Source organism: Talaromyces proteolyticus (genome assembly GCF_021365285.1).
Source record: "Talaromyces proteolyticus strain PMI_201 chromosome Unknown BGW36scaffold_3, whole genome shotgun sequence".
Classification (NCBI taxonomy): Eukaryota; Fungi; Ascomycota; class Eurotiomycetes; order Eurotiales; family Trichocomaceae; genus Talaromyces; species Talaromyces proteolyticus.
In genome coordinates, this window is record NW_025764279.1 from 1170842 (window position 1) to 1195518 (window position 24677).

General features: G+C 47.8%; 8 protein-coding genes across 8 annotated transcripts; 5 read left to right on the forward strand and 3 right to left on the reverse strand.

Moving 5' to 3' along the window:
• The first annotated feature begins 1423 nt into the window (after positions 1-1423).
• On the forward strand, positions 1424-2168 carry BGW36DRAFT_371845 (uncharacterized protein). Its single transcript, XM_046215412.1, has one exon. The coding sequence runs from the start codon at positions 1556-1558 to the stop codon at positions 1883-1885; it is 330 nt and encodes a 109-aa protein (XP_046075297.1). The 5' UTR covers positions 1424-1555; the 3' UTR covers positions 1886-2168.
• Positions 2169-3310: 1142 nt separating this feature from the next.
• Positions 3311-4701, reverse strand: BGW36DRAFT_371848 (mitochondrial ribosomal subunit protein-domain-containing protein). The gene is made up of 2 exons (XM_046215413.1): positions 4077-4701; positions 3311-4025 (listed from the first exon to the last, which is right to left on the reverse strand). The coding sequence occupies exons 1-2, from the start codon at positions 4675-4677 to the stop codon at positions 3418-3420; spliced, it is 1209 nt and encodes a 402-aa protein (XP_046075298.1). The 5' UTR covers positions 4678-4701; the 3' UTR covers positions 3311-3417.
• A 456-nt stretch (positions 4702-5157) lies between these two features.
• On the forward strand, positions 5158-5865 carry BGW36DRAFT_424219 (family 28 putative glycosyltransferase; the record flags this gene model as incomplete). Its single annotated transcript, XM_046219934.1, has 3 exons — positions 5158-5482; positions 5539-5677; positions 5727-5865. 3 exons carry the CDS (start codon positions 5158-5160, stop codon positions 5863-5865), a joined length of 603 nt encoding a protein of 200 aa, XP_046075299.1.
• A 490-nt stretch (positions 5866-6355) lies between these two features.
• Positions 6356-7599, forward strand: BGW36DRAFT_394698 (actin-related protein ArpA; the record flags this gene model as incomplete). Its single annotated transcript, XM_046217945.1, has 3 exons — positions 6356-7123; positions 7172-7486; positions 7537-7599. The coding sequence occupies 3 exons, from the start codon at positions 6356-6358 to the stop codon at positions 7597-7599; spliced, it is 1146 nt and encodes a 381-aa protein (XP_046075300.1).
• A 451-nt stretch (positions 7600-8050) lies between these two features.
• On the forward strand, positions 8051-9074 carry BGW36DRAFT_356069 (putative 3-hydroxyacyl-CoA dehyrogenase; the record flags this gene model as incomplete). Its single annotated transcript, XM_046213719.1, has 2 exons — positions 8051-8210; positions 8275-9074. 2 exons carry the CDS (start codon positions 8051-8053, stop codon positions 9072-9074), a joined length of 960 nt encoding a protein of 319 aa, XP_046075301.1.
• Positions 9075-14478: 5404 nt separating this feature from the next.
• On the forward strand, positions 14479-16282 carry BGW36DRAFT_290793 (putative MFS monosaccharide transporter; the record flags this gene model as incomplete). The annotated part of the gene is made up of 4 exons (XM_046210790.1): positions 14479-14555; positions 14605-14750; positions 14803-15934; positions 15985-16282. 4 exons carry the CDS (start codon positions 14479-14481, stop codon positions 16280-16282), a joined length of 1653 nt encoding a protein of 550 aa, XP_046075302.1.
• Positions 16283-16851: 569 nt separating this feature from the next.
• Positions 16852-18171, reverse strand: BGW36DRAFT_424224 (uncharacterized protein; the record flags this gene model as incomplete). Its single annotated transcript, XM_046219935.1, has 5 exons — positions 16852-17085; positions 17141-17192; positions 17261-17330; positions 17407-17545; positions 17611-18171. The coding sequence occupies 5 exons, from the start codon at positions 18169-18171 to the stop codon at positions 16852-16854; spliced, it is 1056 nt and encodes a 351-aa protein (XP_046075303.1).
• Positions 18172-20054: 1883 nt separating this feature from the next.
• On the reverse strand, positions 20055-20795 carry BGW36DRAFT_356073 (uncharacterized protein; the record flags this gene model as incomplete). The annotated part of the gene is made up of 1 exon (XM_046213720.1): positions 20055-20795. One exon carries the CDS (start codon positions 20793-20795, stop codon positions 20055-20057), a length of 741 nt encoding a protein of 246 aa, XP_046075304.1.
• Positions 20796-24677: the final 3882 nt, after the last annotated feature.

Below are 24677 nucleotides of genomic sequence, written 5' to 3' on the forward strand. Positions count from 1 at the left end.
CAGTGCGTAATGAATAATAGGACCGTGTGGATGGCTGGTTTGACGTAATAAATCATTCCTTGGCGGGCTGCTGGCGGTGTCCGGGATGACAATAGCCAACCCATCACCAATCTAGGCAGACAGAAAAGTTCGGCTTCAAATACCAGGCCCAGCCCCCTTGGTCCCCACGCGATACGCCGGGCTAGGGTTGAGTGCGTACTAAGAATAAAATGTAAAACGTAAAATGCCCGGGTGGAGTGTGGCTGTAGTTTGTCCTACGGGAAATCTTCCTAATTCGGCCTGTAGCCCTAACAATGACAATTTTAAGGCTGATGGCAGGGCTTGGCGTTAAGTTTAATTCAATCTCGCTGGATTCTATAAGTATATACGCCACTGTCTTGGAATTTGATGGTGGTTTAGATTGGAGTCTTCCTGTGTCGAGTTCAAATTGGTACGTATATGGTAGTTACTCAAGGAAGAATAATGCCAGGCTCATCTCAGTCAAGGTTTCTAAAGAAGACTGCGTACAATTTCATTTCGGTTGCGTTTTTGTAGGCAATATCACTTCAAAGGCATGAATTAGCAGAAGAAGCTGGTGGATTTAATAGTTGTACCTTTTGAGGGAAAGTTTATATATTCACAGCCAGCCTCTAGTCTTCTTTTCTATTGTATTATCACTAAGATCAATTGATAGGCCGAGCCTCAGGTATTGAGGGAGGAGGCCTATTCTATTCTATATACCACATGCACACTCGAGGTCAGTCCCACTCTCTTCTGCAATTTGGTCCTGTTTGCCTTTCCGCCGGATACTGCCGTCACAATGTCCTCTGTAACATGCTTGCTTGGCGTTGATTGAATAGACAAAGAACAGCCAGCCATTGATTCCTGTACAAATACCTCAATTATGTTGTCCTGGTATATTGTATCAGGGTGGCTGGTCTTCGCCATTGACACCGCTTCTTAATCAGGAAGCCGTCCTCTGCGCGCCAATCATCTCGCCCTCAGGACACAGTACTACACACCATGGTGCATCCTTCTGAACTGCCAGCTGATTGCTTCTTTGTCTTCATAAGTCTCTCTTCCTATTTTTCTATATTACCCTGTTTGCCCTCCGCCTTCACACCTATTACCAGACTGTGTGCGCTTCAGGCCCCGCTCTGGAGGCTGGCAGGAGGACACCCTTTCCTCATCTTATGAGGCTATTCCCGTCAATTACTGCCCTTAGTCTATATTTCCTGCCATTTTTGTCCCCTTCTACCATCTCTTCTCTTCCCCCCTTTCTTCTTCGTGCTTCATCATCCGTCAAAGATCTTCTACGCAGTTTTGGCCGTTCCACACCTTCACATTCCAATTCAATTCCAATTCCAAGCTTTTACAGTTGACCATCAATATCTTGACTGTCTCAGCTTTACTGAGTCTATAAGTCTATAGACCTGTGAAAGACGCTGTATCTAGCTCAAAATCCCGCAGTCTCATATCCCTCGTCTATATTCTTCCTCTGCATCCTTTCTCTGCATCTCGCCCGCCTTCGTATCTCCCTCTACCACACAACCCATTCCTGACAACCTCAATCATCATGTCTGACATCCGCCCTCAATTCTTCATTGTCCGCGAGGAGGGCACCATCACTCCTCTCGTGGCTCTCGATGAATTGCCCAGCGACCTCACCGTTCGCGGAGTGCCTCGCAACATGAACCCCGCTGAAACTCGCGGCATGACCAGCCTGGGCACCATGCCTTCTCGCGGCGCCTTTTACATTGTCGAGAGCTTAAACGACCGTGTTGGCATCACAGAAGTGACTGATGATTCGTTCGCCATTACCCCGTTCACTGGGGGTGACGCTGGGAAGGGGAAGAATCGTGTTTCTGAGAAGAAGGTGAGTCCACCTACTTCATCAGTATCCTGACTACTAATCACAACTGTACTTAAAGGCAAGCCCCAGTAAACAGGAGAAAATATACTGTTCCTACTGGATCCGTCGTGGCGAGTGCGACTTTGAACAACAAGGTACGTACAATCATCACCCAGTTTGCTGTCTCATCTAACATTCTCTAGGCTGTCGTTTTAAGCACATAATGCCGAAGGACCTGGAAACGCTTCAGTCCATCGGCCTGAGCGACATCCCTCTATGGTATCGCGAGAAGCATAACGTCGCAAGTCTGCGCTCGGGATCACGCCCTACCTTCGTCAAGAACTGGCGCAAGTCGAACACCCCGCCCAAGGCCATCGAATACCAAGGTGATGCAGCGCTGGCCCTGGCGCCGCCTGCATTCAATATGCATTCCAATGTGAGTACCGAAGTGGTGTATCGTCACAAGGCGCACCCCGACCCTTTCTATGCAGGCGACCCCTTGGTTATGAGTCGTGATGATGACAACGATCAAAAGGCCTTTACGACCACGATCGATTCCACACCCACCACCACCACCACCACCACCACCACCAGCCCGGAGTTCGGTCGGGTCATTGAGCACGAGAGGACGGGAGGAACCTATATAAATAAGTACGAGCTACCTGCAACTCCAACCCAGCCACCCGCTCGCTCTCGTCGTCTATTTGACTCCCCGCGTCCTAACAATGATTATAGTATGTCTCCCGTTTCTCCCGTTTCTCCCGTTTCTCCCGTTTCAACCCTTTCTCTCTCCATCACGTCCAGTAGCTCATGTTCTCCGAAAAGCTCATCGGGAGGAAGCTCGTGGTCGGCTTCGAGCCAAACCGTGAAAAGTTACACCAAGGCTGATATGGATGCCGTCGACGATACCCTCGACAAGCTCAATGAGGTTCTCGCCACTCTTGACGCCGAGCCTGAGCATCGCAGCATCAGCGAGCTTGTTCCGTTCTCCTTTGCCGAAGATCGAAACGGAAATATCATCCCAGAGCCTGTACCTGTTCCCGTCATGAACTGGCGCTGCCCTTTCTACTTCTAGATCGGCTTGCTGGCTGTCTGGAAACTGAGATGATATTTCCTCTCTTCTTTTCCTTCCCTTCTTCACTTCTTCATCTTTTTTCATTTTTTGTTCTTTGGCGTCTCCTTGGTTCACAAGCCGTCCGAATAAGGACTCTATTCCCGACGCATCTTTTTTGCTAGATTTCTTGTTTATTTCATTCTATATCGCGATGAATAGCGTTTACTCGTCGGCGATTTTGTTCCTTTTTTTATCTCTTCGCAGAATGACTGAATGATAATGATGACGATGACGATGACGATGAAATGTTGAAACGTTTGAAAAAAATTTTATAATGATGTTGTTGGACGAATCCTATCAGTTTTCAATCCGATGTTATCGAGGCTTTATTATGCTCTGGTTAATCTATACTTCAAATCATACCTGTTTAAATCTTTCTAAGAGGAGACTGTCAGTAAATATGTAGACATTTATGGCTATGAAATGATTTGCTGTGAAAAGGACTGGTATTGTACAAGAATGATACACGAATCTAAACCACACGTCTGTTTCTCGGCACCCCCTTCCCTCGCGAAACAGTCTCCTTCAGCGTAGCTTTATCATCTGTACCTTTGAGATGCGGAATCTGGCTCAAAGATGGCAACGTACGGATGGCATATAGCACTGCTTCCTTACCATCAATAATATTATTCCGTTCTCTCTCCGCACCTAATCGGCTCTGCCGGTCCGCAGCCAACTGCTGCTGACGCGCCTCGGTCATTTTCCATGACTCCGGAAACGTGATTCTGGTCTTTGGTTTGTGGTGTCGCAGGTCCAGTGGCACGTCTGCGAACGAGTCGCCCTCCTTGGCCTCTTTGATCAGGCTCTTGATAGTATCGCCGAGATAGCGTTTGTTTTGTGCACGAGCTGAGAACTTCTCGCACGACATGTGCACGATATCCGTGTCCGGGTTGTACCGCGTCCCGACGAGCTTGAGAAACGTCTGCCGCTGCGCCTCGCTCAGGTGCTTGGGAACCAAATCCTTGGAGCTAAGCTCCACTACCACCTTGTGCTCGGCCGGATGCTGTTCACCTAGATACGTTGTGTAGCGGAAACGCAGAATCTGATTCTCCTTGGGCAGCTCAAAGGGTTTTGCAAGCTCTGTCACTTTGTCAGTACCCTACCCCACGCTTGAACATATGTCGAACGTACTGCTTAACAATGGCATATCCCACGCCGCAATTCGCGCATACTCTCTAACCTCCCGATGCAACTCCAACTCCGCATGGGCCATGGAAGTAATCTCATCGTCATGGAAAACATCATCCCCGTCTTCCACAAGCGAAAACTCATCATCTTCCTCATTTGCCCAGAACCCACGCTGAGTCTTCTGTTCCTCGAACCGAAGGGGATCTTTTTCGACAGCTCTAACGCCCTCGTCGACCATTTTCAAATCTTCCTTTCGCTGCTCAGGATCGTTCCACATTTCCACAAACCGTTTGTTTTCGGCGTCAAAGAGCGCGCGTTCTTCGGGAGACATTAGCTCGTACATGGTTTTTTCCGCCTTGGTGAAGTTGTCGACGGAGTAGGACGGGAGTTCCCCGATGTCTTCTGGGGGGAGGTCCTTGGTTGCATTGTCGGCGGTGGGTTTGCGGTCTTTGGGGAGGTGACTGAATGGGGATGGAGAGAAGAAGCGGGTTTGCTGGAGCGCAATTGGTGAGGGTTGGGTTTTGACGAGTTGTGATCGGCTGGCGGCTGGTCGTCGGGAGAGTGCGAGAGCTGCCCGACTCAGCGCCCTTGTTGTGCCGGCCATTGTGGGTGGTTGCTGACCTTAAAAGGTTGGTGGTGTATGCTTCACATCCGGCCGATCGATAATTATTTCGGCCATCACACGCTAACCGTAAAAGGCTAGTGTTACAGCATGTCAATGTTCCCAGTTAAGATGCTGCAGACATTGGTAAAACAGTCAAATTAGCGGAAATATGCTTCAATTATTAAAATTTTGCTTTATTAAAAGTCAAATGACTTCAAATTCGTCGGTTTCATCTCCTTCGATGACATGGCAACAACGATAATTTAGACGTGTCCGTGGTATCAAATCACGTGCGCCCCATGACATTCATCATATATACTTCGAACCTTCCTTCCATCTTCACGCTCTTGTTAGAATCTGTTGAGTATAGCTACACTGATATATTTGACATCGATATAACGTCCATATTGCTAGCCGCCGAAGACTGCAGCACTCAATTAGCATCACATCATTGCAACATAAATACTCAAACTAGTCAAGATGAGCCGCAGACCTCGCAAGGTGTGCTTCGTGACCATCGGAGCCACCGCCCCATTTGACGTGCTCCTTTCGAATGTCTTAAATAAATCTTTTCTCGAAGCTCTGCAACAGCACGAATATACTACGCTTGTGATCCAATATGGCAAAGAAGGCCGGGCCGTTTTTGACAAATTTACTAAAAAGCATGCCCCCGGCAGCCCAGAGCGGTGTGGCCTTGATATCCAAGGGTTTGGCTTCAAGCAAGATGGGCTGCTGCGGGAAATGCGCTTGACGAAATCGGACGACAAGCTGGATTCTTTAGAAGGAATGATACTTAGTCATGCAGGTACGCTTCCATTGAAATTACATCTCCCAAGATTACAGTTCTGATATGAATTGCAGGATCGGGATCTATAATGGAGGCGCTCAGGATCGGTGTTCCTCTAGTCGTCGTGCCAAACCCGGCACTTCAGGATAACCACCAAGAAGAGCTTGCGCGAGAAATCGAGAAGAACGGATGGGCTGTAACAGGTAGATTAGAGTGAGTGATAAAGAGTCCGCGATTCAAGAGAGCCAGCTAACAGGACTAGCAATCTCGCGCAGTCGGTTGAGAAAGCGGAGGATCTTCGCCGTGCTGCCCGCAGTTGGCCACCCGTTAATAGCGGCGAGACGAAGTATAAGAGAGGACTGGCTGGAGTTATGGAGGATGAAATGGGGTTTGTGGATTGATGGTTTTGATAGGAATTCTACTTATGGTCAATCAGTGGCTCTATTCGCCGCTACGTTGTTTCTTGGCGTTATTGTACTACTATTGGCATATTATAATGCTATTATGATAATATGAATATGTAATATAATCTTCAATAATTCGATAATTTGACGATTGACAGTTGTATACATATGTAAGATATGGAGTGGATCTGAGCTAGCGCTCTGGTTGGCCCAAGCTCTTTGTGTTTAGTCTTCAGTGGAATTCCGACAGGGGGACAACTTCGCCGCAGATACACTCGCTCTCGTGAATTCCACCGTTACGTCGCATCGTTCATGTCTTTCGAATAACATTAAATTCTCTCTTTCAATTCTAGATCTACATCGAATTCGAATTTTGGCTACTCCCGGCGCTCGTTGATCGTTGGCGGCGGCTTTTCGTGTTTGACACGTCCGCCCGCGCTCCGTCTCCATTGTTTTGAACAGCATCCACATTGAATTATAATTCACCATGGCAGAAGCAAGCTTACACAACGTACCCATCGTCATCGACAACGGCAGCGGGACAATTCGCGCCGGATTCGCCGGCGAGGAGATCCCATCATGCTACTTCCCATCCTTCGTCGGACGACCGAAGCACCCACGGGTGATGGCCGGAGGGTTAGAAGGGGATGTATTCGTAGGACGAAAAGCACAAGAATTGCGCGGCTTGTTGAAGATACGATACCCCCTCGAACACGGCATCGTCACGGACTGGGACGATATGGAGAAAATATGGCACCATGTGTACGAAAGCGAACTGAAAACACTGCCCGAAGAACACCCCGTACTGCTGACGGAGCCACCGCTAAATCCGCGCAAGAATAGGGATATTGCGGCGCAGATCATGTTCGAGACGTTTAATATTCCGGCCCTGTATACGTCTATCCAGGCGGTGCTGTCGCTGTATGCATCGGGCCGGACGACGGGTGTGGTGCTGGATTCGGGGGATGGCGTGTCGCATGCGGTGCCGGTGTATGAGGGGTTTGCGGTGCCGAATAGTATTAGGCGAATTGACGTCGCTGGGCGTGATGTCACGGAGCAGATGCAGTTGTTGTTAAGGAAGAATGGCCATGTGCTGCATACCAGTGCCGAGAAGGAGGTTGTGCGGATGATCAAGGAGAAAGTGTGCTACGTCTCGCTGGATCCGAAGAAGGAGGAGAAAGACTGGATTAATAGCTACCACAAGTCGGAGTCGAAAACAATCGACTACGTTCTTCCAGACGGACACAAGATCAAGGTATGAGTTACGGCACTGAAATTTGGGAACATGACTGACAGTGATCAGATCGGCCAAGAGCGCTACCGTGCCCCAGAGATCCTATTCGACCCGGAGATTATCGGCCTTGAATACCCCGGCGTCCATCAGATCGTGCAAGACGCCATCACACGGACTGACCTCGATCTGCGAAAAGCACTATACCTGAACATCGTTCTTTCCGGCGGCACAACGCTATGCAAGAACTTCCCCGATCGACTCATGCGTGAGTTAAAAAAACTGGCAGTGGAGGACATGAAAATCCGGATTTCGGCGCCTGCTGAACGGAAATACACTACGTGGATTGGCGGTGGTATACTCGCTGGCTTGAGTACATTCCGGAAGGTGAGTCGAGAATATCTTCTTGATGGAAACCATATACTTATTTATTCTAGATGTGGGTTAGTGCAGACGAATGGCACGAGGACCCCGAGGTTATCCACCGTAAATTCGCCTAGTCGCGTGCTACATAACCGATATGCGGCATTGGTTAGAACCGAGTAATTTAGGGTTGAAGACTAGATTACTAGGCAGGAGACGCGGTAGGAATTAGAATTGATGAGAAGAAAAGAGAGAAAGAGTAGTGTAGGCTTTCTTTTGATACCCCATAGCTTGGCTTACATTCTTGATGTATAGGATTGATTACCATTCATGTGAACCCATATTTTACTTACCTTTGAATTGAAGGACTTGAAAAGAGTGTATATTTTACCCGTAGACTGTCATCTAGTAGATAATTGAATCTAGAGAAATGGTCGATAATCCATGCGGGGAGAATTCAAATGTTAGTGTGGGGAATGTAGCGAACATAGGTTGGAGTTGCGAGAAGGACCTGCCACCAACAAACCTCGCCCAGTTGATCAATAACTAACTCACCCTTCGAAATATTGTATATAATTATCAAATAGAATGGCTGACGGCTACAATCTGTGTATTGCGGTGATTGGATCCGGCACAATCGGCCTCTCGTTCGCGGCGCTACATCTATCGCATCCGAGCAAGAATATTAAAGTCATCATCTATGATCCCCGACCTGATCTCAACGAATACATCGAAAGCACACTACCAGGTAAGTATGCAATACTGCCATCAATCTATGCATTTACTTAACTGCATATGTTAATGTCTCCCAGGCTACCTCAACGCAACTTCCCCCAGTCTATCATCACTACGGGCCTCAAACCGCCTCGTACTCTCCTCATCTCTGGTATCCGCTGTCGAAAGCGCCGATGTCGTGCAAGAGCAAGGGCCTGAAAATGTCTCCTTCAAACAGTCCCTCTGGCCACAGATCGAAGCCGCTGCTTCCCCCTCAGCCCTCTTCTGGTCCAGCACATCCGGCATCCCAGCCTCCATCCAAGGCGCGAACATGCAAGCGCCATACCGGCTGTTAATCGTACACCCGTTCAATCCACCACACATAATGCCCGTGCTCGAGATTGTCCCACCAGACCAGCATGCCTCGAAGGCATACATCGACAAGACGGTGTCGTACTGGAGGACACTCAACCGAAACCCCGTGATATTGAAGGAAGAAATCACGGGGTTTGTTGCTAACAGGCTCTCGTTTGCATTGTTCCGTGAAGCAATTCATTTAGTTAACCAAGGTGTTGTCACGGCTGAGGAGGTTGATCGGATTGTGGAGGAGAGTATGGGGCCGCGTTGGGCTGTCAAGGGCCCGTTTTGGAGTTATCATGCTGGTGGTGGGGAGAAAGGATTGAGTGGGTTTTTGGATAAGATTGGGGAGACGGTGCAGGCTTGTTGGGACGATGCTGGGACGCCAGAGCTCAGGGATGGTGAGGATGGTAAGGAGGCGGCTTGGAGGAAGGCGCTGGGTGAGCAGGTTGAGGGGGCATATGGGGTGCTTCAGGAGAGGGATTTGAGGGAGAGGGATGAGAAGACGAGGAGTGTTTTGGAGATTACGAGGGGTGACTGAGATAGATATGATATATGATATTGATTTGTTCCAGAGTTTAGTTCGTGGACAGGATTGGTAATGATATCAATTGATGCCTGGACGCGGTGAGATGCCTTGTAAGGAACAATGGCCGGATAGATTCTAGACTACGCTGATCTTTGCACGCTCAATTGTTTCATAATGTGTTAACTCTACATGGGCATCTGGCAGCGCGGTGGCTGATGCTCCCACCCACATACATTGCCCCGAGGAGTTCTGTTTGCAGGCCGTTTGCACCACCCACACCCTAGTCGACCAGGTGATTCTTTACATCCTGGGCAACAGCTCAATTTTTTTCTCACCCTGTCCCGGTAGACCTGCATCTTCCCTCCTCTCCTGCACCAGGCCGAGGGGCTGAACTGGACATCTCATCTGTTAGTCAGTCGTCAGATCAGACGCGAGTTGAAGAGATACGGAGTTGGCCTTCTGGTAAGTCGAGTACCTTAAGGTTGATCCAGATCAGCGAGCTGTGTTGTGCCCCGCGCGCTTTCCTCACATTGCTGTTTACTGCCTCTTCCTTCTCTCCCTCCTTCCCCTCTTTCTTCCCCAGACAACCTCATATCTCCCTCTGTCTTGCACAGGCAGCTTGATCTCTTCTTTGCAGCCTCATCTCTCATCTGCTAACATCTCCATCCTGGCCAGCTGCTCTCATCAAGACTAGCCATCCAAAATGTCTGACTGGGACACACCAGCTCCTGCTGGTGGCCAGTGGGCCGGTGCCAGCAACGGCTGGGAGGCCCCAGGTCCATCAAAGGCTTTTGCACCTCTGAAGGAGCTTCATGACGACGATGCTCATGGACACCAAGATGACGCTTATGAACCCCATGTTGACACCTGCCGCAAGTAAGTAGTTATATTAATTCCTATTCCACTTCCACCTGTCGGATTCCATTCTAACTCATATTTCTATGACGCAGCTGTGGTCAGCCAGGCCACTTTGCCCGCGAGTGCCCCGAGCCTCGTAAGGGTGGTGGTGCTTGTTTCAACTGCGGCGAAGAAGGTCATAACAAGGCTGACTGCCCTCAGCCTCGTGTCTTCAAGGGCACTTGTCGACTTTGCTCTCAAGAAGGGCATCCTGCCTTTGAATGTCCGCAGCGTCCACCCGACATTTGCAAGAATTGCCGTCAGGAAGGTACGCGATTGGCCACACTCTTGCTTATACACTTTCTTCAAGGCTAACATTCTATAGGTCACCGCACGATGGAATGCACCAACAACCGTCAGTTCGACTTAAATGACGTCGCTGATAAGACTCCCCAGGAAGCCTGGGCTGCGTTGAAGAAAGCTGACGCTGAGCGTGACCTAGACGACTTCCGCGAGGTGAGTGCCCTGAAAAATATAGATATTCAGTGACTAACAGCCCCAGGCTTTCAAGGTCTATACCAAGGCTGAACCGACCGTGACCTTCGTCGACATTGAGAACAAACTTCGTGCCGAAAATGCTAATGTCTACTTGATTGCTATGGTAAGTCGCGTCAGAACTTCAGGACTAAGATGACAAACTGATGCCTCGAGTAGGAGAAGCAAAAAGAAGGGTTTGAGACCTACACTCTGATCAATCTTCAAGGAAAGTTGGACTGCACTTATGCGGTCGGCTTCTTCTTCTATCCTCAGCCGCAGCGTGCGAGTGTCAAGGATCGTTGGCCAGAAAGCCCAGAACAGAACCTTGAACGTCTTGCCGATGCTGGACAGGCATACGATCGCCATATCCCGAAATGTCACAACTGCGGAGGTAAGTGGCCCAGAATGGTACTACTATGGCATGCTAACGATATGTATAGAGATGGGTCACACAACTCGAGGCTGCAAGCAGGAGCGTGAGGCTGCCCCTCGCATTGAGATCAAGTGTGTTATTTGCAGCGAGGTTGGACATCGCGCTCGTGATTGTACTCAGGAACGCCCGACTTCCAAGTTTGCTTGTCGCAATTGCGGAGCCAGTGACCACAAGGCGGCTGATTGTACGGAACCAAGAAGCCTGGCCAATGTAGAGTGTCGTCGCTGCAATGAGATGGGACACTTTGCTAAGGACTGTCCGTCGGCACCAGCCAAGTTTTCCCGCTCGTGCCGTAAGTGCGGTTCTGAGGACCACCTCGCTCGTGATTGCACCGAGGAACAAAACATGGATCTCATCACCTGCAAAAACTGCGATGCAACTGGCCACTATGCTCGCGACTGCCCACAGCCGAAGGACTGGTCCCGTGTTGAGTGCAACAATTGCGGAGAAAAAGGCCATACCGTTAAGCGTTGCAAGCAACCTCTCAAAGAAGAAGAGCCTGCGGATGATGGCTACAATGGGTACAATGGCGACGCTCAAGACGACATCGAACAGCCAATCAGCAACAACTGGGGCAGCGCCGACGGCGGGGGCAATTGGTAGCACCTAGACTACATTCTATTGCTAGTCTGAGTGGAACTAGGCTGCATGAGATGAATCTATAACATGAATCAAGATGGATAGGGTGAGATAAGGAAGTGGAGCGATGACTTGCTGTCTAATGATCTCATCATGCATTGAGATGTACAAGGAAATAGCACAAGTAACAATTATGTAGCAATCCACCAATGAATGATGACCAAATTCGTCTATCTTTCTATCATCTTTCGGGATCTTTCTCGGGACCGGTTCGGCATCGGCTCGTAGTGTTCGGAAGAGAGCGACGATGAAGTCATTCTGCCCGAAATCTTGATTGCCCGCTTACTACTACTACTACTACTACTACTACTACTACTACTACTACTACTACTACGACTAATTATCCAGTTTACCGTTTCGCCGTTGGTACGTGTCGGTGGATTCGCGCTAGACTGTCAGTCTCGATGACTGACTCGGTCTCCATGCCAGTCGAGATTGAAAACGATATATTGATCATGCAATAATCCCTGATGGCTCAATCATTTCAATACATGTTTGAACGTACTACCCTGAGTCACTAACTACACTTACGGCCCGAGTCTACGGATGTACAGGCTAAAGAAACGAATTGTTTCGGCTACTTGGAATGCTGGCACAGTAAGGCCGCCATATCTCTCACCGGTTGCCTTGATATATGAATATGTATGTAGGTTAGACAGTTGACATTCTGAGCAATTAGTCAGATAGTCTAGACATCATTGCATAGTGTACACTGTACAGCTCGTAAAGACTACTTACTACCCAACACCAATGACATGCATGATTTGTGGGCCGAAGACTCTCTCGTCTGCACGAAAAAGCCGCACCCCTTACCACCAGCATGGAGCTGACAAGTGTCGTGCAAGAGGCATCAAATCAAAACACAGGGTGGCACAGAATTCCGTGCGACGCCAACCAGTAGTATGAGTAGTACTTTGGTGGTAGTAAAAATAGCAGTGGTATTCTTGGTCTGCTTTTGCGCAGCGGAACTGCCCAAAACGGTATTCCGGGCAGGGCAACGCGCCGGCGCGCTTTGAGCCTACGCCACGCGGAGATCATCCGGGGAGGACTACTTCGGGGTGCCGACTCCTCATTACAGTACATACCTGCGTAATAAATGTTAATTGTTAGGGTTGCTTGTTAGTTCCTTCCTTCCTTCGTTCTTTTTCTGGCTAATACGTAGTAATTGAATTGATGAATCTAGTGGAATCTGTCTGGATGCTCCGTCACGCATTTATGTTGTATTCACTATGTTCAGTGTATTGAGCAACCAGTGGGGATGCAAAGAATTTAGCCGGTCGGTGAAATCCGACATTCGGCACCCACCCCGGATCGTATTCAATAATATGCTTTGGAATGCTTTAGCAGGAATCCCGTGCTTTTTTGCTTCTTTCGGAGCCAGCCCAAGTTGCAACCAGTTACAACCGTATTCACCCTGTCCCTGGCCTGTAGAGTGGAAGTGGTAATTAGGTGGATCAGCCCAAAAAGGCAGCCAAGCCGCCGATCCTAACCCGTGAGTTCTAGCCCTGAGGAAGGTTCAAGTCTTCTAGGAAATTTATATGCATCGATCATGTGGTTAGCGAGCGAGGAGAGATCGCTCGCTCCCATGTCACATGTGGTCGGCGGGTCGAAACGCCAGGTCTTGATTCTCGACTCGCGTGCCTGGCATATCATTCATCGGATTGACTGTGGTATGAATACATACATGTAGTACTCTTCAGGCGGATATGCAGCCTCCGTCAAGGCCAGAAAAGTCTAGTACCATTATGGAACGCCTTACAGCATGCTCTGTATATTCTACGACTCACAAAAAAATACACAAATGCTGAAGGAGAAGACGCACAATCCTGCGACGGCAGGTTGGCTGCAGCCGACGCTAGACGCGTATCCGCAGCCCTCTCAGGCCAGTCCAAGAAGTGGGTATTATCAGCGTTATTCATACAGCATAATAAATTATTACAGAGGGGGAAACGGGCTAAGTGCTAATTTCCCTGGAGAAGAAGATTTACGGAGACTCCAGACGGGGGATAGTCAGTAAATACTGGAGTCTGGAGTGTCACCTCCACGAATCTCCGCAGGCCCATTCTTTTCTATCTCCAGTTTCCAGATTTCCAGATCTCGATCTGCGTCGCCACATGGGTGCAACAAAGAATCAATATTCAATATAAAACACTTACAGCATGTATGTAAATGGAAATGTATGCAAGGCAAATAAATGCACAGGGAAATGCAAAGCCCGGCTTCTCCAGAAACGGCCTAGCGCGCTAGTTCCGGTTTGGCGGGAGGCGATGACCTCATCCGTGGATCCTCGCTTCCCCCGGGTCTCTCCACATCCTGTGCTCTCCTCTCCTCCTCTCGGGTTGCCTTAGTAAACTCCGTACTGTGTTTCTCGGATTCCCTCTTCATCGCGAAGATAATTTGCGCCTCGTGGTCCTGACATGCGCTAGCCTTGTCTTCCTCCAGCCCGGTGGGTCGCCGCAAGGCGCAACCTGGGGGCCCGGGCGACCATATTATACACTGTACACTTACCGACTGTATGTGTACGGAGGATTGTGTACACTTCGAGCACGCGAACTACTCCACATCCGGCTGCTGGTCTGTTAAGCCCACTTGGCCAACGCCCAGTAAAACCTCGTGTTCACGTTGCACACTGCACTTAGACGTTGGTTTGCTCCCTCCTCCTTTCGGCTCGCGTCCCTCACCCCGGAGTACAGTCGCACCGCGCCATCGACGTCGCCTGCCGTGATCCACCACAATAACTATTGATACTAGTACGAGTTACATACAATGCCGGCCGTCTCGCCGCGAACGTCGTATATAAGATCTCACCCCCCCTCAGCTCTAGCTCCAGCTCCATTCGTCGCTTTTTTTCTTCTTCCTAACCACCCCTCTTCATTCCATCCATACACATCGCGGTCGACCTGGATGGTGACTCGTCAATTGATTTGACCTACTGTAAACTGAGAGGTTCTCCTCAGCACCAACCGCATCATGGGTAAAACCTATCTCGGGCTTCGTGGAACGAAGCTGAACGTCGCGATCGGCGTGATCGCCGGTCTCGATTTCTTGTATGTCCTGCACTATAAGCGTAATTGATACAACTGCTAACATCAACAGGCTCTTTGGTTATGATCAGGGTGTCATGGGTGGTCTGTTGACCCTGGACTCCTTCGTCAAGACCTTTCCCCAGCTCGACACATCCTCTGATTACTACAACAATGTCCTGAGCAAATCGCAACAACTGCATCAATCGAATATTCAAGGTGGGTAGGGGCCACAAAAAGAGAAAAAAAAAAATACAGGCTAATTCTGTAGGTATCTCTGTTGCTGGTTACAACTTGGGCTGTTTCGTCGGTTCCGTCTTATGTATCTTCATCGGTGATAAGCTCGGTCGTCGCAAGACTATTTTCATTGGATCTGCTATCATGGTGGTTGGCGCTACCCTGCAATGCACCGCCTTTGGCTTGCCACATTTCATCGTGGGTCGTCTCGTGACCGGTATTGGTAATGGCCTCAACACGTCCACTGTGCCAACTTGGCAATCCGAGTGTTCTAAGGCCCATCGCCGTGGCCAGCTTGTCATGATTGAAGGTTCTTTGATCACTGGCGGTATCTGTATCAGCTACTGGCTCGATCTGGCCTTTTCTTTCCTCGACCCAAGCACCGTCTCGTGGCGTTTCCCGATTGCCTTCCAGATCGTCTTTGCTCTGATCATTCTCGCCTTTGTTATGCTGTTGCCCGAATCCCCCCGCTGGCTGATCTTCAAGGGTCGTGAGGACGAGGCTACTGATGTGCTGACTGCTCTTCTCGATCTCCCCGCCGACGATGCCTTGATCGAGAATGAGTTCACTGCCATCAAGGATACCGTTTTGGAGGCCCAGAACACCTCATGGCGTGATCTTTTCACTATGGGAGAGGACCGTCATTTCCATCGTGTAGTCCTTGCCTACGTCAACCAGATGTTCCAACAAATCTCCGGTATCAATTTGATCACTTACTACGCCCCAACCATCTACCAGAACAGCATCGGAATGTCGGGTCTTATGTCCCGTATTCTGGCCGCTTGCAACGGTACTGAGTACTTCATCGCCTCGTGGTTGCCCGTGTTCATCATTGAGAAAGCCGGACGTCGTCCTCTTATGCTTGTGGGTGCTGCCGGTATGTCTCTGTCCATGGTTGTCCTCGCTGTGTGCACATCGTTCAAGCATCAAAGCGGTCCGGGTATTGGAGCTGCTGTTTTCTTGTTCGTCTTCAACACCTTCTTCGCCTGGGGCTGGCTCGGTATGACCTGGTTATACCCCGCTGAGATTGTGCCACTGCGTATTCGTGCTCCCGCCAACGCTCTGTCCACCTCGGCCAACTGGATCTTCAATTTTATGGTCGTCATGATCACTCCCCCAGCTTTCCAGTCCATTGAATACCAGACCTACATCATCTTTGCGGTCATGTATGTCCCTCTCCCTTGCTGCCATTTATCTATCATACTAATGTATATAGTAACGCCTTCATCTTCCCCGTTGTCTACTTTTTCTATCCTGAGACAGCATACCGTTCCCTCGAGGAAATGGACATCATCTTCCGCAAGACCACATCCATCTGGTCCGTCGTCAAGACCGCCCGCGACGAGCCCCGTCGCTACGGCAAGAACGGTGAGCTGCTCATCAGCTACACCAACACCGAAGACCACTTCCGCCGCGCCAGTGCGGTTGGCGAGAAGCGCACGAACAAGGACAACGCCAACCCGGGCTACCATTTGGAAAACGGTAACGCCGAGGACATTTCCGACGAAAGCTAAAAACCACTATATTTTTACAGATGTATTTGATCCTCACATATCACATACCCAGCCAAGTCTGTCCTGTTTCTGGTCTGCATGTGTCGTATATGTCAACTTGACTTTTCTCTTTGTTTATTTCTTTATTTATACCCCGAATCTATGGCTGTGGTTTAATTTGTCGACGGTCTGGACGATTTACTCGAAATTAACTGGATTCTTGCTGCGCGGCTTGGATTTGAATATATTAAATAAACCAATCACTGCGTTCGTAACTTTGCTGTAAGATTAATATATGTGTGCTAGTAGGGCTGGGTATTATTTCGACAGTTAGATTTAACTTATAAAGTTCAGCCTCATCCGCAGCCCTTGTCCACCAGTCCCAGACAACCAGATCCAGCGGTTTCAAATCACACTGCTAAATTTCTCAATTATGTGGACCCCTTAGATCAATGTTATCATACCATCTTCATTGATAAAATCTGATCCAGTCCAACAAGTTCCATATCCCTCAGCAACAAACAACCCAACCCAACCCCTGAATCTTATAATTCCCCCAACTCATAGTAGCGACAGTAGTGACAGTACTGTCAGCCATGTACAACCCTGGTAATCATCTTCCCCTTATTCTCCCCCCTAAAAATCCCCATCCACGTGGACGGAACATCTTCTAGCGTCGCGTCAACTACCGTCTCGGTGTCATCGCTCAACACCAATATGCCTTTGCTCCACGCCTCCAGGATGGCGTTTGTTACCGCGCTGGATTTGTGTATGGCGTCGACGACGTTGAAGCCAAGGATTTGCAGGCGCATTGTCACGATGTCCTGTTGGTTAGTGGTGGGTAATATTAAGGATCTAGGTGTAGTGTTGGGTACTTACTACGTAGTTTGTGAGGCCGGTGATGGGGGTTTGGTATTGGGATATTGCACCGCTAGATAATAGGGTTTGGTTAGCTTGATAGACGAGGATGTATGTATGTATGTATTGAAATGGGCATACCATGCAGCCACCCGGCCGTAACTTTTCAGGCGTTTGAGCATGAGATCGAGAATCCAGCCGCCAACATTATCTGATACGCCATGCCCTCCGTATTAGTTATAAAACACATGCAGCAATTGAACGATTCTCGGAACTTCATCACTAACCAAAATATACATCGACACAATCTTTCGTCACCCTCTGTAGATCCTCCTCAAACGACCCACTCCGATAATTCAAACACTCGTCTGCTCCGAGACCCTCGACAAACCTGCATTTTTCATCCGTCCCGGCTATACCGATAACCTGGCCCCATCACATCACAGTCAGAATGACAATAAGATCACTTTTCATGGTTGATGCCAACGCACATATTTACATCCAATCATCTTCTTCGCAATCTGCACCGCCATACTCCCAACCGCGCCGGCCGCACCACTAATCACAATCGAATCGTTCGCTGTTGCACACGCAATATCGTACAGCCCGTAATGCGCCGTTAACCCGGATAAGCCCAGCGCGCCCATGAAATGGGTAATCCCAATCTTTGCATCTGTCGGAAGAACGTCGTCGAGGGTATACAAACAGTCCTGCGAGTTTATAATGGATAGATCACTCCAGGTAACCCTGGCATATACAAGCCTTCCAACGGGGATCCTCGTGCATAGCGATTCGATGACTTGGGCTATGGCGAAGGAGGGAATTGGATCGCCGGGTTCGATGGGTGCAGCGTAGGGTCGTGCGGGATGTTGGTCGCGCGGGGATAGGGTCATCCATACATGCTGGGCTGGGTCATTGGAGAAGTAGAGAGGTTTGACGAGGGCTTGGTTGGGGAGGAGGGGTGGGATGGGGGTGGCGAGGAGGGTGAAGGTGGGTTTGTTGCCGGCTTGGGGTTTGGTTTGTAGGATCCATTGGCGGGTTTGGGGTGTCATGTTGGAGAGTCCAGGTTGCAGAAATGAAATGGGCGAGGACGAGGTTCAATTTCAGCATGGAGTTATATGGAGCCCTATATATCGCGATGTAGGGACAGTCTCCAAATAGGAAGCTGCCTAACTGGGTTAGACGTACACGAGCTCGTATGGGTCTAACCGGAGGCGGTTGTCTGCACACAAGTTAGGGCTCTCGACTACCCTGTCATAAAGCTATTTAGTTACTAACTGTTTTCCATTATCAGTAAAAATTATTGTTGGATGCCAATTTTCTGATAATGAAACCACTCCACTCGGACAAAGGTGACTCCATGTTCTAATTTTGTGCAACATTCGTACCACCTCAACTGCTGAACCTTAGGGTTGTAGTACAGCCTTACAGACTTGCTGAATGGTTAGAAATAATTTGCTAATCTTTTGGTTTGGTGGATAGTGGGGTGCCAACTGCCGGAGGTGTTGTTTCTGAAACTTGCCGTTCATATTCCGTTATTGATTCTTTTGCGTCAGATAGCTCAGCTTCTCTCAGCCACCAATACGCGTCTGCCGAAGTGCCCAGCCAGCGAACACGATACTAAACAACACCAAACTGATCTCTACTACTGTGTTGGTACAAGTAAGTTGAAATTTCATCGACCGTGTGATTGACTATTTTAACAATGTTACTAGCTAGTGAATTCATCGGTGGCCCCTATTCAAGCTCTAGAAAGGAGCCAGATTTGTTAGTTCGACCAGATAATCAACCTTTTCCATCTTTCACCATGGAGTCCGGGTCTGGTAGTCACCACATCATAGCCTCTACAACCGCTGGTTAGGCTATGCAACGATGTGTTGTTCGCAGGAATGTACAATTTTATCAAGGATATAGTACAATCATTGGAGATTAAATTTTCCACTATTTCGGCTACAAATCTAGCATGACCTATACGTGGTCCATCTCCACATCCTGCTGTATCCTAAACATTACCATGCCAGAATTGTGGTACAGCGACGGGGGCTATTTTAAAGTCTACAATCTGTATTCTCTAGGTCAGATAGTTGCATACATGGAGCAGTTCAGACTGACCTATGGTTTTTTCTCAATTTATAACTAAGCCATCTTCCCGAAACAAGAGAAGGGTAAACCAAACCAGTGGGCATTATACTATAGTGATGTGTTTTCCACGATACAACTGGTGGACAGGATAACATCCGGTACGAAGTGGAATGTTTTGTTTTCAAATGGGATCTATTTAAGGCACACTTCGGTAAGCTGGCTCGCTATATGAACAACGCCGCGAGCTGCGCTACAGGACTATTACCAGCGAAGCCGCATATTCCAGACGATTTTTTGACATTTGTCCCACACAAGAATCCATGGTATTCCTCTTCTCATGCTCAGGTGCTTGCTTCATTTTCTGTTTACTGCATATATTTCCTTGCTGGAGACTCCCAAAAGTCTGGCTATATCCGATTTTATCCTAATTTCGTCTCTAATTTCGTCATACATATGTTCCTCGGGCAATCCACCAACCCAGCAGAGAGAAGTCACTGGCCCACGGAAGTTGCTTTCTTGGCATGGATGCCCAGAAAGACGCTGAAAAGTCATGTAGATTCTACTATGTCCCGAAGGAGAGAGTGGTGAGTTGGGCTTGGATTTTTAAAAATTTTCTTCTTAAAATCTTATTGGGAAGCCAATCCGAAGCGTGTCTTCAAATCAGGATACATTCAAACGGTCATTCCACAAATATTTTTTCTTCAAAGAACAAGAACATTGTATCGGCCCCCCAGAAAGCCCAGCAAGCTACGAAAGTTCCTCCAAAATGTGCGTAGACAGAGGATCTAATTATGCTGGCATCTAGAAATTCTCAACTCCGTGATTTTGCAACATGTGACACAGTATGGCTGTATCACTGAGTTTGCTCTTGCGTATTTTCCACATTTTTCACATCTTCAACAGAATTAGAGAATGGTCTGTACTCTTCTTCGTTGATATTAGCAAGAATTGAAGGCGACACCTTTTTAGGTGCCAGTCCGTAGAGCTCCTGAAAACTCATGATCAACGGTTGCCATTTATCTGGGTCGATTCGATTGGCGTGCCCGAGCATTCGGATATTTTGATGAACATGTGTCTGAAGCACCTTTACCTCCAACGCAATAAATCCATTTGCCTCCGCATCCTGCATCATCTCATACACCCCCTTCAATTCCGCTTCCATCTGAGCAGGACACTCGGCAATACGAGCAGGTCGAACAAGGTCAGATGGTATGGGAGTCAGTCCAGAATGTCCAAATTTATCAGGCACGTATTTGTATCCATTCATGCGTTTGAAATATAGATATCCTGTATCTTCAGCCGCCGCCAGAACACCCTTAGCACCGGTTGTCCTGGCCAGAGCATTTACGGCGCCTTCCATGCCGACAGATGCAAGGTTGAGAACACATTGTTTAGTTCGAATGAGATTGATAGTCGTTTGTGAAACTGCTCCCAAGCCTAGCATGCACCGATTTCCAAGCCACCAGGCTGAGGACATGGGCGCGATATTGAATGTTCCATCTTCGTTTTCCGTGGTAATCAATACAACCGGCGTACCCCAGTAGAAGATGGCTGGAGAAATTCTTTGGGATAGAGGAATATCAATAGATCCCATTTTGACAAGAATTATTGAATCGTATGGTTTAACACAGTAATTGTAAAAGTGAACACTTAGTTGCTTTATAAGTTGAAAACATTCAAGATTCATTTCCCCCTATTTATATTTATGTTTTTATTCTCAAACATCTTTAGCGCCTAATGCAAATATTTTCGTTGCTTGAGAACTAGCCAGTAGCAGCATCTTTATCATTTTGAGGGCAGGATCGTTCGGAAGACTCACATTTTGCTATAGAAGTGATCAATAGCGGCGCGGTAACTGTGGATTATGACCAGTTATTCTAAAAGCATATTCAGTGGGTAGTCTTGAGCAATGACTTCTGATTGGATAGTTTAACGGCAATCATAATATTGAGTTTACTGGCGATTACTAACTATGGCTTCTGATTGGACAATTTAAAAGCAACCACGATGATGGGATGTTTTGGAGTCAAATTTTAATTGGCTCATTCTTAACAGAATCTAGATCTCATGATGGCAGACTAGAGAAGGGCCATTTTAATAATGCCAAACAACAAGGAGATATATCTTTTGGCCAATTTACCACAAGACAGACATTACGAGCGTAATTAACATATTTCTGGAAGTAACAGCATTTGGTATACGTTTCGTTTGAATGCTGAATGCTCAAAAACCATATCGCGTCACATCATTCCTACTAGGAACCTTATTTCATCAGCTGAACTTGAATATTTACGAATAATGTTACTTAACCTCCCATTCGAGCTACGTTTGAAAATATACACAGTGGTATTCGGAGACTGTCCATGTTACTATTCACAAACCTTCAGTGGATATAAACATGAGATTGCATTGAACCTACTTCTCGTGAATCGTCAGATATACGCCGAATCGCGTGTTCTGACCCTTCAACTCCACGTGTTTGACTTCAATAAGTGGTCTTGGACAGGAATGCATTCCTGTCGAATATTCCTTCAATGTCTAGCAAAATGGCAAGCATGTTCAGTTCAACACCTGAAAATAGGAGTGGTTGAGAACAACTTAGTCAGCCGATTTGACGAATCGCGGCCTAACTGTGGATGGTTTGATATTTGTGAGATACTAGCTCGTGCAGAACCGAATACGGTCGGCCTGAGGAAATTAACAATGATAATTCGGGGTGATTTAATAGAAGATGGAAGGAAACTTCTCGATATTGGAGCCGAATGGGTGAAGATTGGGCTAAGCGGCCTGAAGAATCTGCGATATCTTGAAATGATCGTCTCCAGCTATTCGATTGACCTTGGTGCTGCGGTATGTTTTAAAAACGGATTGAACGAGGTTTTACAAGGAACTCAGGTTGTAATACAGCCAGTGATTCGAGGTGTTGTTCATACCGTGCTTTAGTAAATAATAAGATTGAGAAGTCTCCTTATCCACTCTGACAATTTGTGATACAACGCTACACCACCCGAGTCTTGGGGCTCCCACAGGAGCACGCCGCCTCTAACGCACTCCCAGTCAGTTTCCGAGAGGGGGACCTGCATGCCCAACCTGGGGAGCAGCCTTTGGAAGATATGGCCTGCGCCGACCCCGACCCCCCGGGGAAGATCCGGTGTGGCGCCCATGCTAGCGCGCAGACTCGCAGGCTGCCTCAATATAGAACCCCTGGAGGGCTTTGAGATGACAACGCCCCTGAAATACGCCCCCCCGCTGCTTAATTTAGGGTGTTGGGACGGAGAAAGTGCTGCAGGAAGCTCTGAGTAGCTGTATAGGCATGAGGCTCTAGTCATATGCCTCTTGATTGGACAATGGGTGCACTGGGGTAGGAGTGACCTATAAAGTCTTCTATAGGCCCTGGGAGACACGGTAGGCACTACTAGGACGTGTCAAGGAGGTGTTGATGTGAAGCTAGTTGGTGTAGTGGAATCCCTAGAGTAGGCACTTGATAAGGACCTTTTGGGTGTGGTTGGGGTGTTGTTGGATTTGTAGGCAGTCATAAGCTGCCTGTGACATGACATGTTAGGGGCAGGCCAAGGCCTGGCGCTGCGGGCGTATGACCTTGCTAGGCACCTATTACATAGGGGCCAGCAGGCCATTATCCACTGGGTACCTGGGCATAGGGGGGTTCCTAGCAACGAGGAGGCTAATAAGGCTGTAAAGCAATTTTTTTAAGAGGCATCTAAATGGTCAATATCTAGATACCTCTTTTGTTTATGTCCATTGAGCCTGTATAGAGGCTTTTGGGGTTCAATATGTTGTATGACTTATTAGAGTACTTGTTGTGAGGATTAAAAAGAGGGGGCGTTAACTCTATTATGCCTTCTTAGGGTGGTATATTGATCTTGAAGCAGCCAAGACCTTTAAAGCTACGGCATGATATCTATATGAATTTAAGATTGGATATGTTCTGTTGGCGGTATATCTGCATCGAATTGGTAGGTGTGATATCCTCTAGTGTGGGGGGTGCTCAGAGGGGGTAGAGTCTATGGCGTACTCATTGTTTTACTGCAGGAAGTGGTGGTGGTGGCCGTGGGAGGCCTTGGTTAGTGAGCCTTTGGAGGCTGAGGACGTCTTAGAGGCGTGTATACTGGTGGATCCTAGGGTTGCTAAGGCACTATTAGTATTTATAGAGGCTATTAAGACCCTGGAGTAGCGAAGGAGGCCGTTAGGGAGGCCTAGAGGGCTGATTTATGGGGGTAGGAAGGTATGGAGGAGAAGGGGGCCTAGGGGGGCCTTAGGGAGGAGGGTGGCAGCAGGTGATGCCCACAATTTTGGTTTCTAGGAGGATTTTTGGGGTTTTATGAGCTCTTATAAGGGTTCTGAATTGTCCTGCGCATATAAATGGCTTGGGGCGAGGAATTTATTTGTGCATTGTAATGCTAGGCACCAGTTTGGGGCAGGTAGTTAGGGGAATTAGGGGCTTGGGCCTCTATAAGATCTCTTAGCGCCCACTTAAATCACACCTTCATAGCTTATAGCTGATTAAGGTCTTTAAGCTTGATTGTAATAGTAATAAGAATAATAATTTGTGATACAGGAGTGGCCTAAAACTTCACAATTAGGAGACTCCAATAACTTGATAGCAAGATGCAGGGAACAAAAAACTTCCGGGACTGAAAATGAATATGTCTTATTGGATTTTATACTTGATGTTTTGTGATTTAAAAAAAAAAACACCCCAGAATGCTGTTACTCTACGGCAGTAGACTTCCTTTCCTTGTTCCCGCCATGATTGTTGTCAAGAAAATAAGACTTCCGACGAGCTCAAATAGTAGCAGAATCTACCATCGCTTATTTTTTCGAATTTTAGTCCGAGTTCTCATAGACCTCTATAGTCTGAGTTATATATGTTATAATATTCTTATTAAGAATTAGATTTAACACTTGGCTATCAATATTTTGGAGAGGGATTTAGCAACTCTCTACCATTTATCCTCTGGTTATTATGATAACGCTTTGATACTGGTAGAGCTTCATCCATCTTGTACGTTGTGCAGAAAAGTGGGAAAGCAAAGGGAGTTTGATAATGACACTAGGTGGTTCGACTTGAAGGCTAGGAGAGGAAGATGAAATACTCCCTATTAAATTCATACCGAGCAGGGCCGAGGCTGTGATCGACCTAGGCGATAGAAGCTTAGCCAAAAAAGCTTTGGCCTTAATAGCTCTAGTGTAAGTATGGTGCATATTCAGTGCAACAAGCTTCCATTACGGCCCCATCACCCAATCCTGAGCTGTTAATTGCAGCCAAGCTTAATGAATTACAACATTGTCAGTCACATGGACTGCTTACGCTGATCCTTATTATGCATAAAAACAGTATGGCCTCGGCATTTCTAGATAATAGTGCAACGGCTGTAAGCCTATAGAAAAACTACGATTACAAGCTCACACGTCTAAATCCACACAATATCCATCCAGACCCATCCTTGAATGTCAC

Bases quoted from the DNA above. Each gene is read 5' to 3' on its own strand.
- BGW36DRAFT_371845 (XM_046215412.1), top strand. From the start codon at position 1,556: ATGTCTGACATCCGCCCTCAATTCTTCATTGTCCGCGAGGAGGGCACC.
- BGW36DRAFT_371848 (XM_046215413.1), bottom strand. From the start codon at position 4,677: ATGGCCGGCACAACAAGGGCGCTGAGTCGGGCAGCTCTCGCACTCTCC. The intron at 4,026-4,076 runs GTACGTTCGACA...ACAAAGTGACAG, and splicing joins GGATATGCCATTGTTAAGCA to AGCTTGCAAAACCCTTTGAG.